Below are 13,424 nucleotides of genomic sequence, written 5' to 3'. Positions count from 1 at the left end.
CTCTATCATATGCCTTCGCCAGATCCATAAATGCTACATACAAATCCATTTGCTTTTCTAAATATTTCTCACATACATTTTTCAAAGCAAACACCTGATCCACACATCCTCTACCACTTCTGAAACCACACTAATCTTCCCCAATCTGATGCTCTGTACATGCCTTCACCCTCTCAATCAATACCCTCCCATATAATTTACCAGGAATACTCAACAAACTTATACCTCTGTAATTTGAGCACTCACCTTTATACCCTTTGCCTTTGTACAATGGCACTATGCAGGCATTCCGCCAATTCTCAGGCACCTCACCATGAGTCATACTAAAGGGGAAGGGAGCGGGGGGCTAGAAACCCTCCCCTCCTTGTATTTTAACTTTCTAAAAGGGGAAACACAAGGAGTCTCGCGGGGAGTGCTCATTCTCTTCGAAGGCTCAGATTGGGGTGTCTAAATGTGTGTGGATGTAACAAGATGAGAAAAAAGGAGAGATAGGTAGTATGTTTGAGGAAAGGAACCTGGATGTTTTGGCTCTGAGTGAAACGAAGCTCAAGGGTAAAGGGGAAGAGTGGTTTGGGAATGTCTTGGGAGTAATGTCAGGGGTTAGTGAGAGGACAAGAGCAAGGGAAGGAGTAGCACTACTGAAACAGGAGAGTGGGAGTATGTGATAGAGTGTAAGAAAGTAAACTCTAGATTGACATGGGTAAAACTGAAAGTTGATGGAGAGAGATGGGTGATTATTGGTGCACCTGGGTATGAGAAGAAAGATCATGAGAGGCAAGTGTTTTGGGAGCAGCTGAATGAATGAGTTAGTAGTTTGGATGCACGAGACTGGGTTATAGTGATGGGTGATTTGAATGCAAAGGTGAGTAACGTTGCAGTTGAGGGAATAATTGGTATCCATGGGGTGTTCAGTGTTGTAAATGGAAATGGTGAAGAGCTTGTAGATTTATGTGCTGGAAAAGGACTGGTGATTGGGAATACCTGGTTTAAAAAGAGAGATATACATAAATACACGTATGTAAGTATGAGAGATGGCCAGAGAGCATTATTGGATTATGTGTTAATTGAGAGGCATGCGAAAGAGAGACTTTTGGATGTTAATGTGCTGAGAGGTGCAACTGGAGGGATGTCTGATCATTATCTTGTGGAGGCAAAGGTGAAGATTCGGAGAGGTTTTCAGAAAAGAAGCGAGAATGTTGGGGTGAAGAGAGTGGTGTGAGTAAGTGAGCTTGGGAAGGAGACTTGTGTAAGGAAGTACCAGGAGAGACTGAGTACAGAATGGAAAAAGGTGAGAACAAGGGAGGTAAGGGGAGTGGGGGAGGAGTGGGATGTATTTAAGGAAGCAGTGATGGCTTGCGCAAAAGATGCTTGTGGCATGAGAACCATGGGAGGAGGGCAGATTAGAAAGGGTAATGAATGGTGGGATGAAGAAGTAATTATTAGTGAAAGAGAAGAGAGAGGCATTTGGATGATTTTTGCAGGGAAATAATGCAAATGACTGGGAGATGTATAAAAGAAAGAGGCAGGAGGTCAAGAGAAAGGTGCAAGAGGTGAAAAAGAGGGCAAATGAGAGTTGGGGTGAGAGAGTATCATTAAATTTTAGGGAGAATAAAAAGATGTTTTGGAAGGAGGGAAATAAAGTGCGTAAGACAGGGGAACAAATGGGAACTTCAGTGAAGGGGGATAATGGGGAGGTGATAACAAGTAGCGGTGATGTGAGAAGGAGATGGAGTGAGTATTTTGAAGGTTTGTTGAATATGTCTGATGATGGAGTGGCAGATATAGGGTGTTTTGGTCAAGGTGGTGTGCAAAGTGAGAGGGTTAGGGAAAACGATTTGGTAAACAAAGAAGAGGTAGTAAAAGCTTTGCGGAAGATGAAAGCCGACAAGGCAGCGGGGTTGGATTGTATTGCTGTGGAATTTATCAAAAAAAGGGAGTGACTGTATTGCTGACTGGTTGGTAAGGTTATTTAATGTATGTATGATTCATGGTGAGATGCTTGCATAGTGCCATTGTACAAAGGCAAAGGGGATAAGAGTGCTCAAATTACAGAGGTATAAGTTTGTTGAGTATTCCTGGTAAATTATATGAGAGGGTACTGATTGAGAGGATGAAGGCATGTACAGACCATCAGGTTGGGAAAGAGCAGTGTTGTTTCAGAATTGGTAAAGGATGTGTGGATCAGGTGTTTGCTTTGAAGAATGTATGTGAGAAATACTTAGAAAAGCAAATGGATTTGTATGTAGCATTTATGGATCTGGAGAAGGCATATGATAGAGTTAATAGAGATGCTCTGTGGAAGGTACTAAGAATATATGGTGTGGGAGGCAAGCTGTTAGAAGCAGTGAAAAGTTTTTATCGAGGATGTAAGGCATGTGTACGTGTAGGAAGAGAGGAAAGTGATTGGTTCTCAGTGAATGTAGGTTTGCGGCAGGGGTGTGTGATGTCTCCATGGTTGTTTAATTTGTTTATGGATGGGGTTGTTAGGGAGGTGAATGCAAGAGTTTTGGAAAGAGGGGCAAGTATGCAGTCTGTTGTGGATGAGAGAGCTTGGGAAGTGAGTCAGTTGTTGTTCGCTGATGATACAGCGCTGGTGGCTGATTCATGTGAGAAACTGCAGAAGCTGGTGACTGAGTTTGGTAAAGTGTGTGAAAGAAGAGTGTTAAGAGTAAATGTGAATAAGAGTAAGGTTATTAGGTACAGTAGGGTTGAGGGTGAAGTTAATTGGGAGGTAAGTTTGAATGGAGAAAAACTGGAGGAAGTAAAGTGTTTTAGATATCTTGGAGTGGATCTGGCAGTGGATGGAACCATGGAAGCAGAAGTGAATCATAGGGTGGGGGAGGGGGCGAAAATTCTGGGAGCCTTGAAGAATGTTTGGAAGTCGAGAACATTATCTCAGAAAGCAAAAATGGGTATGTTTGAAGGAATAGTGGTTCCAACAATGTTATATGGTTGCGAGGCGAGGGCTATGGATAGAGTTGTGCGCAGGAGGGTGGATGTGCTGGAAATGAGATGTTTGAGGACAATATGTGGTGTGAGGTGGTTTGATTGAGTAAGTAATGTAGGGGTAAGAGAGATGTGTGGAAATAAAAAGATTGTGGTTGAGAGAGCAGAAGAGGGTGTTTTGAAATGATTTAGTCACATGGAGAGAATGAGTGAGGAAAGATTGACCAAGAGGATATATGTGTCAGAGGTGGAGGGAACGAGGAGAAGTAGGAGACCAAATTGGAGGTGGAAAGATGGAGTGAAAAAGATTTTGAGTGATAGGGGCCTGAACATGCAGGAGGGTGAAAGGCGGGCAAGGAATAGAGTGAATTGGAACGATGTGGTATACCGGGGTCGAGGTGCTGTCAATGGATTGAACCAGGGCATGTGAAGCATCTGGGGTAAACCATGGAAAGTTGTGTGGGGCCTGGATGTGGAAAGTGAGCTGTGGTTTCGGTGCATTATTACATGACAGCTAGAGAATGAGTGTGAACGAATGGGCCTTTGTTGTCTTTTCCTAGCGCTACCTCGCACACATGAGGGGGGAGGGGGTTGGTATTCCATGTGTGGCAGGGTGGCGATGGGAATAAATAAAGGCAGACAGTATCAATTATGTACATGTGTATATATGTATATGTCTGTGTGTGTATATATATGTGTACATTGAGATGTATAGGTATGTATATTTGTGTGTGTCGACGTGTATGTATATAGATGTGTATGTGGGTGGGTTGGACCATTCTTTCGTCTGTTTCCTTGCGCTACCTTGTTAACGCGGGAGACAGCGACAAAGCAAAATAAATAAAAATAATAGTATATATGTATATGTCTGTGTGTGTATATACATGTATACGTTGAGATGTATAGGTATGTATATTTGCATGTGTGGACGTATATGTATATACATGTGTATGTGGGTGGTTTGGGCCATTCTTTCGTCTGTTTCCTTGCGCTACCTCGCTAACGCGGGAGACAGCGACTATGCAAAATAAATAAATAAATAAATATATATATTATCATTATAGTTTGTCACTGTCTCCCGCATTAGCAAGGTAGCGCAAGGAAACAGACGAAAGAATGGCCCAACCCACCCACATACACGTGTACACATAAACGCCCACAGACGCACATATATATACCTATACATTTCAACATATATGTACATATACATACACAAACATATACATATATACACATGTACATATTCATACATACTGCCTCCATCCATTCCCGCCGCCACCTCATCACCCATGAAATGGCACCCCCCCCCTCTCCTCTCATTTTTTTTATCATACTCATTCGCTGTCTCCCACATTTGTGAGGTAGCACAAGGAAACAGACGAGAGAATGGCCCAACCAACCCAAATACACATGTATATACATAAATGCCCACACATGCACACATACATACATATAAATTTCAACGTATACATACATATACATACACAGACATGTACATATTCAAACTTGAAGCCTTCATCCATTCCCATCACCACCCAGCCACACGTGAAATGGCACTCCCCTCCCCCCGTGCGCATGCAAGGTAGCACTAGGAAAAGACAACAAAGGCAACATTCGTTCGCACTCAGTCTCTAGCTGTTATGTGTAATGCAATGAAACCACAGCTCCCTTTCCACATCCAGGCCCCACAAAACTTTCCATGGTTTACCCCAGATGCTTAACATGCCCTGTTTCAATCCACTGACAGCACATTGACCCCGGTTTACCACATTGTTCCAATTCACTCTATTCCTTGCACGCCTTTCACCCTCTTGTATAAATATATGCGGAGGAGGGTGGATGTGTTGGAATGAAATGTTTGAGGACAATATGTGGTGTGAGGTGGTTTGATTAAGTAATGAGAGGGTAAGAGAGATGTGTGGTAATAAAAGGTGTGTGGTTAAGAGAGCAGAAGGGGATGTGTTGAAATAGTTTGGACACACGGAGAGAATGAGTGAGGAAAGATTGACAAAAGGGATATATGTGTCAGAGGTGAAGGGAACAAGGTGAAGCGGGAGACCAAATTGGAGGTGGAAGGAAGTTCAGTAGGGCTGAGGGACAAGTCAATTGGAATGTACGGTTGAACGGAGAAAAATTGGAAGTGCAGTGTTTTAGATATCTGGGAGTGGACTTAGCAGCGAATGGAACATGGAAATGGAAGTGAGTCACAGGGTTGAGAGGGGGCAAAGGTTTTGGGAAAGATGAAGAATATGTGAAAGGAAAGAACATTATCTCGGAAAGCAAAATTGGGTATGTTTGAAGGAATGATAGTTCCAACAGTATCATATGGTTGCGAGGCATGGGCTATAGATAGGATTGTACGGAGGAGGGTGGATGTGATGGAAATGAGATTTTTAGGACAATATGTGGTGTGAGGTGGTTTGATCAAGTAAGTAATGAAAGGGTAAGAAAGATGTGTGGATATAAAGAAGTGTGTGGTTGAGAGAGCAGAAGAGGGTGTGTTGAAATGGTTTGGACATATGGAAAGAATGAGTGAGGAAAGGCTGACAAAGAGGATATATGTGTCAGAGGTGGAGGGAAGGAGAAGCGGGAGACCAAACTGGAGGTGGAAAGATGGAGTGAAAATGATTTTGAAGGTGAGAAGTGTACAAGGAATAGAGTGAATTGGAATGATGTGGTGTACTGGGGTTGACATGATGTCAATGGAATGACCCAAGGCATGTGAAACATCCAGGGTAAACCATGGATAGATCTGTGGTGCCTGGATGTGGATAAGGAACTGTGGTTTCAGTGTATTACACATGACAGCTAGAGACTGAGTGTGAATGAATGTGGCCTTTCTTTGTCTGTTTTCCTGGTGCTACTTTGCTGAAGCAATGAGTAGTGATGCTGTTTCCTATGGGATGGGGGTAACACCAGTATGAATATATACATGTTTATATATGTATATGTCTGTGTATGTGTATGTATATGTTGATATACATATGGTTTTGGTGCATTATTACATGACAGCTAGAGACTGAGTGTGAACAAATGTGGCCTTTGTTGTCTTTTCCTAGTGCTACCTCACGCACATGAGGGGGGAGGGGGTTGTTATTTCATGTATGGCGGGGTGGCGATGGGAATGAATAAAGGCAGACAGTATATATTATGTACATGTGTATATATGTATATGTCTGTTGTTAGAAGTTGTTAGAAGCAGTGAAAAGTTTTTATCGAGGATGTAAGGCATGTGTACGTGTAGGAAGAGAGGAAAGTGATTGGTTCTCAGTGAATGTAGGTTTGCGGCAGGGGTGTGTAATGTTTCCATGGTTGTTTAATTTGTTTATGGATGGGGTTGTTAGGGAGGTGAATGCAAGAGTTTTGGAAAGAGGGGCAAGTATGCAGTCTGTTGTGGATGAGAGAACTTGGGAAGTGAGTCAGTTGTTGTTCGCTGATGATACAGCGCTGGTGGCTGATTCATGTGAGAAACTGCAGAAGCTGGTGACTGAGTTTGGTAAAGTGTGTGAAAGAAGAAAGTTAAGAGTAAATGTGAATAAGAGTAAGGTTATTAGGTACAGTAGGGTTGAGGGTGAAGTTAATTGGGAGGTAAGTTTGAATGGAGAAAAACTGGAGGAAGTAAAGTGTTTTAGATATCTTGGAGTGGATCTGGCAGCGGATGGAACCATGGAAGTAGAAGTGAATCATAGGGTGGGGGAGGGGGCGAAAATTCTGGGAGCCTTGAAGAATGTTTGGAAGTCGAGAACATTATCTCGGAAAGCAAAAATGGGTATGTTTGAAGGAATAGTGGTTCAAACAATGTTGTATGGTTGCGAGGCGTGGGCTATGGATAGAGTTGTGTGCAGGAGGGTGGATGTGCTGGAAATGAGATGTTTGAGGACAATGTGTGGTGTGAGGTGGTTTGATCGAGTAAGTAACGTAAGGGTAAGAGAGATGTGTGGAAATAAAAAGAGCGTGGTTGAGAGAGCAGAAGAGGGTGTTTTGAAATGGTTTGGGCACAAGGAGAGAATGAGTGAGGAAAGATTGACCAAGAGGATATATGTGTCGGAGGTGGAGGGAACGAGGAGAAGTGGGAGACCAAATTGGAGGTGGAAAGATGGAGTGAAAAAGATTTTGTGTGATCAGGGCCTGAACATGCAGGATGGTGAAAGGAGGGCAAGGAATAGAGTGAATTGGATCGATGTGGTATACTGGGGCTGACGTGCTGTCAGTGGATTGAACCAGGGCATGTGAAGCGTCTGGGGTAAACCATGGAAAGCTGTGTAGGTATGTATATTTGCGTGTGTGGACGTATGTATATGCATGTGTATGGGGGTGGGTTGGGCCATTTCTTTCGTCTGTTTCCTTGCGCTACCTCGCAAACGAAGGAGACAGTGACAAAAAAAAAAAAAAGTATATATATGTATATGTTGATGTATAGGTATGTATATTTGCGTGTGTGGACATGTATGTATATACATGTGTATGTGGGTGGGTTGGGCCATTCTTTCGTCTGTTTCCTTGCGCTACCTCGCTAATGCGGGAGACAGTGACAAAGCAAAATAATTATGTTGATATGTATATGTACATGTGTGTGTAAGGGCATTTATGTATATATATGTGTGTTTGAGTGGATGGGCCATTCTTCATCTGTTTCCTGGTGCAATCTCACCAATGTGGGAAACAGCAATCAAGTATATAAAAAACTGTATTCCAATGCATTCAAAGATGAATACCAAATATAAATACTCAACCTCTGTACCATACTTTGCTCTATCACATACTTGTCTCTCTTATTGACAAACTCTCACCCACATACTCGATCATAATAACTTTAATTCACATTCATGCAGAAAGTACCAACCATATCACACCATTCATAACAATAAAGTTTACCTTTAGCAAGTTTCCTTTGAGTAAAAATTCCCATGCTTAAGCTGTTTCCTCTATAAGACTATCAAAAGATTATTCTACTTATGAAGTAGCCTGGCTATTACGGTAAATACAAAAGAAGAGGCAAACAAAACTTACATTACGATAACTGTGTATCATAGCACATCAGAAATCCGACACGGCAATGCCAGAAGTGAGTAAGGAACGACACTGCAATCGCGTCAGGCTCCAGATGCTTCAGCGTACAAGTACTGGACATGAACTGACTCAAACACATCACAAGTTTTCACACATTCATTGATGATTTATTATTCATAACTATTTTCCTGTTCCAGAGTCTCAATGATGCTTTATATTCCAAAATTGAGGTGTAAATATATTTGCACTATTTTGTACATTTAAATTTTCTAATTTTCTTTTCATCATTTTTTCTTCAAACCATCCTGCAACCCTAAGGAGCATCCTTACGACTCTTATTTGGGTCACGATCATGGGCTTGGGAGACAATGAACTAAATGACCCTGAGGTGCAGCTTCCAACATAGGTATAAGCTAAATTCAAATCTGAATGCCAACGTAATCATCACTTCTTCTTTCTTTTATACTATTCGCCATTTCCCGCATCAGCGAGGTAGCGTTGAGAACAGAGGACCGGGCCTTTGAGAGAATATCCTCACCTGGCCCCCTTCTCTGTTCCCTCTTTTGGGGAAAAAAAAAAAAAAAAAAAAAATCACTAGGCTACCAAAACACCAAGACTTTCAAAATCCATTGTTAAATTAGGGTTGAGTCAGTCTTTCCAACAGATTATCAATTTACACTTAATAGAACATACATGATACTTTTTAAAAAAATTTCTGGACTCCACAAATTATGAAACCAAAATTAAACAGAGTTTTCTGTACGTATACATATCTTTTAATTCATTCATTATCCTCCAAATCCAACATCTGCCCTTACCATCCTAAGGCAAAGTGAGTCTTCCATAACTCCTGCAAAAATACTGACCTCACATACAACATATGCAACAGTATCTCCCTGACGAATTCTTTTTCCTCCACGCGAGTTCACCCTAATAGCAACTTGGACATGAGGCAAGCTCTTCTTGTCTGGGTAATCTTCAGGGTTCTTTGTGAGAGTCTTAGTAATGGCCAAAGCATCAAGACCAATCTGTAAAGTTTTACAATCTTATCTTTCATTTAAAACAAAAAAGTTAAATGGTATTATAATGCATTTGGGATATGCAAACGGCAATTTAATCATATAATCAAGAAACCTTAAACTAGTTCTTTACACTGACTGATGTACTGTACACATTTCAAAAAATTACAAAACTAAATTTGAGAGATTCATTGTTATAAAATCAATTCAAAGCACGCTTTCACCAATGCATTTCGTGAAACAAACCAAAAGTTCAAAAAATACTACCTTGCCAGCTTCCAGATCATTTTTAAGATTCTCTAAGTGTGAATGAATGTTTTCAATACGGTCATCTGGTTCTTGGTCAGACAGAATCTGAGTGACGATATGTCTGTGGAAGACGCATATAATTTAGATTTCTATTCGTACATATCACTTTCCACAATGAGTAAGCTATTTTCTGAGTTCCAACAACATAGACCATGCAAACTCTTCTACCAACAAAATAGCCACTATACCTACATTCTCAAAGATAGCCACACATGCAACTCTTTAGTAATAATGCTACTTCATTCTCTCACCCTATCATGAATCAGTCACATTCATATCAACATTTCATATATAAATTTTTCTATCTATCTATCTATCTATATCTCTGATGCCTGTTCCAACTAGAACTCCCTCAAAGGGGTAGCCACGGCAACAGAGTCTCCATAACTAAAGAACTCCAGTGCCACTTCTTAGCCTTTAATGCCTCACTCTTAACAGGCCAATGACAGAGGGCAAGTCTAGCAGGCTCCTACCTAATGTTCCTAATGACTATTACTATCTTATGCACATACCTACTACTGCTATCTAATGTTTATACCTAATGCTCCTGCCTAAATGTTCATACCTACTACTTCTATCTACTGCTCCTACCATTTTGCCAAAAAGCAAGGCTCACCGCAGGAAAATCTAAAGTTACGAAGAATGAGCTGTGTGAGTCAAGGGTTGTCAAGTTTGTGGACAGAATACCAGTAGTACACATATCAGTGAGGCAGAAGGAAAAGACATCTACCTAAGTCAGAGGAGTGCAACATGAAAGCCACTAAAGTGCTGGCTCACTAAGCAGATGTCACTAACCCTCCTGATAACCAGGCAGGTAGTACTGGTCATATACCTTCCTGGTCGTTGGCTGTCTACCAAGATGTAGAAAAATTCCCTCAGGATAAAATGATGAGATTATAAGGTTCCTATGGGCTGAGGTTTTCACAACATTTTAAAACATATTGCAAAATATGAAAATCAGTAGGTTCAGATTACTCCTCACATAAGTCCAAGAGGAATGGCATAACCTCCCAAGGATTCTCTGATAGATTTTCAATCTTTTGATCCTGAGTGATAAAGCACAATTCAACATCACAAATTCATTATAGCATGGGCACCAAATTTACTCAGTTTATTTTTTACTTTAACATGAGCTATTGTGGTATAACATGAGCCCAGTTGGTCGTGCACTGTGAGGTGCTGCTGCCACACTGCCCATCATGTCAGTTCTCTCTTAAGATTCAAAGAGTAAGGATGCAATATTTGCTTCACATATACTTTAACACATCTGCCCACTCAATGCTATGCCTAAGTATCCAGCTTAAGTATACAAATGAGCCTGTCCAAGATACTGCATGAATTTTAGCCTGTGTCTAGCATTTCAGTATTTGCTTGCCATAATCTTATGAGAGAAGCATCAGCATGATAAAAAGAAAGAAAGAAAGAAAATAAAAATCTTTCAAGAAAGCCTATTCTCTGTCATCTATTTGAAAATGGTAATGCACCTCAGGATGCCAACATATGTGAAGATGGAGGGTACTCTTCCATCTAACCCTTTAACATCCACCAAAAAGTTTTCCATATCCATATAAGCATGAAATTTAAAGATTAATGGAAAGTGTTTTTCTTCTTAAAATATCAAAGATCACATTAATAGAATGCAGAAAACAATCATAAGTATAACTATGACTCATGCCCAACTGTGTATTTTTTAGTTGTTTTGTACGACTTTACAAGAAATTTATTGTTACTTTCCCTAACACATTCCACAAAGACTTTGTATTATGATTCATAAAAAACTACCCTGATCACAGAACTGAATATAATACATCTGAGAAATTATCATTTGATGTGTGGAAGGCAGCATCTGAGAAGTGTCACAAGGGTACATCAACCTAAAAGCCAGCCAGGAAAGCTATTCCTTACATCTTCTGTGTTTAACTGGATTTATTTTGCTTTCTAGTTTTATCAACATATTTCATTTTGAGAAGAAAAAAGAAAAGTAACATCTTAACTAAATATTATTTATTACTACAACAATAGTCCATGGCAAATAATGAATAAAACTGAATACAACTGTCATAAAATGAATATCATCTTAAATTGGAATGCATGACTATCTTCAGTATTACATCCTCCCTATCATCCAAGCTCTCCTAACTCACTAAAGAGATGGAAATAACTGGCTATAGCACCACTTTATGCCAATTCAGATACACAATAAGTTGCACAAAACACACCACACCATCCATCTCAAACAGCTTCTGAATAGAAGTACTGCACTGTTCTATTCAAATTCAAAAATAATACATGGCAATGATATAATTTAGTAGGATCTTCATTAATTCATAAACTAAAAATCAATTACATAGAGGACAACATTAAGACAAATGCTGTAAAAGAAATACAAACAGTATAGCAGTTTACATTTTAAAATGTTTCCAGTTCTGAAAGGTGCAGTCAGTCACCCCATGGTAAAGTCAGCCTGCGGCATGGGGTGTGTGATGTCCCCATGGTTGTTTAATTTGTTTATGGATGGGATGGTTTGGGAGGTAAATGCAAGAGTTTTGGAGAGAGGGGTGAGTATGCAGTCTACAGGGGATGAGAGGGTCTGGGAAGTGAGTCAATTGCTGTTCGCCGATGATACAGAACTGGTCGCTGGTTCGAGCTGGAAACTGCAGAAGTTGGTTACTGAGTTTGGAAGTGTGTGGAAGGAGAAAGTTGAGAGTAAATGTGAATAAGAACAAGGTTATTAGGTTCAGCAGAGTTGAGGGACAAGTTAGTTGGGATGTAAGTTTGAATGGAGAAATATTGGAGGAAGTGAAGTGTTTCAAATATCTCGAAGTGGACTTGGCAGAGAAAGGAACCATGGATGCAGAACTGAGTTATAGGGTGGGGGATGGGGTGAAGGTTCTGGAAGTGATGAAGAATGTGTGGAAAGCTAAAAAGCTAACTTGGAGAGCAAAAATGGGTACGTTTGAAGGATTAGTGGTTCCAACAATGTTATATGGTTGTGAGGCATTATCTATGGATAGGGTCCTGCGGAGGAGGGTGCAAGTGCTGGAAATGCAATGTTTAAGGACAACATGTGGTTTGATCAAATAAGTAATGAAAGAGTAAGAGAGATGTGTGGTAACAGAAGAGTGTGGTTGAAAGAACAGAAGAGGGTGTGTTGAGATGGTTTGGACATATGGAGAGAATGAGTGAGGAAAACCTGACAATGAGGATACATGTGTCAGAGGTGGAGGGAACAAGGAGAAACAAGAGACAAATTTGGAGGTGGAAGGGTGGAGTGAAAAATATTTTGAGTGATCAGGGCCTGAATAGAGTGAACTGGAACAATTTGGTGTATTGGGATCAATGTGTTGTCAATGGCCTGAACCAGGGCATGTGAAATGTTCGCGGTAATCCATGAAAAGGTCTGTGGGGCCTGGATGTGGATAGGGAGCAGTGATTTCGGTGCATTACACATGACAGCTAGAGAAAGAGTGAGTGGATGTGGCCTTTTTTTTCTTCTGTTTCCTGGTGCTACTTTGCCGATGCAGGGGGTGGCGATGCTGTTTCCTGTGGGGCAGGATGGTGCCAGGAATGGATGGAGAGTAAGTATGAATATGTATGTATCTGTGTATATATATGTTACTCATATAAAGCACTGGTGGAAAAAGCTGGTGTGCCCTACTTACAGTGTGATACATCATATAAAAATATCAATAAACAAGATAAAACAGTTACTCACCCCCCCTTAGGACTTTGTATGACATCCCTTGGCCTCAATATAATCTTGAAGGTGCTTGGGAATAATGCTGCAAGATGCTGAAGGTATGTAGGGTCAAGATAGTCCTGAATATCCTGGATGGGGTCCTGGATCTTAGGAATGCTGGATGTATCCCACCCACATAACTGTGACTTTATAATTGACCACAAGTTCTCCACAGGGTTAAAGTCAGATGAGTTACCTGCCCAGTCATGAATGTATGTCACACGACAAAATGTAAACCAGTCATGCATTAATGCAGCGGTATGGCACAGTGCACCATTTTGCATAAAAACATCATAACCAGTCTTCTCAAAACAGTCAGGAAAACACAACAGCTCCAGTTATTGATTGTTTCATAGTCACATTTTGAGGTAAAAACACAAGACTTCCAACACAATTATAGC

At 40.7% G+C, this 13,424-nt stretch overlaps 1 protein-coding gene across 1 annotated transcript in view; it reads right to left on the bottom strand.

The window, feature by feature from the left end:
• PolA1 (DNA polymerase alpha catalytic subunit) overlaps positions 1–13,424 on the bottom strand; it is a 436,605-nt gene that overhangs the window by 84,003 nt on the left and 339,178 nt on the right. Inside the window, exons 22-23 of the mRNA XM_071683772.1 lie at positions 9,243–9,345; positions 8,823–8,984 (exon numbers count right to left, since the gene is read on the bottom strand). Coding sequence (XP_071539873.1) covers positions 8,823–8,984; positions 9,243–9,345 — 265 coding nt within the window. The remainder of the gene's footprint in view (positions 1–8,822; positions 8,985–9,242; positions 9,346–13,424) is intronic.

Source organism: Panulirus ornatus, chromosome 37, assembly GCF_036320965.1.
Source record: "Panulirus ornatus isolate Po-2019 chromosome 37, ASM3632096v1, whole genome shotgun sequence".
Lineage (NCBI taxonomy): Eukaryota > Metazoa > Arthropoda > Malacostraca > Decapoda > Palinuridae > Panulirus > Panulirus ornatus.
The sequence above is the reverse complement of the archived record's forward strand: the minus strand, read 5'-3'. Positions and strand labels throughout refer to the sequence as shown.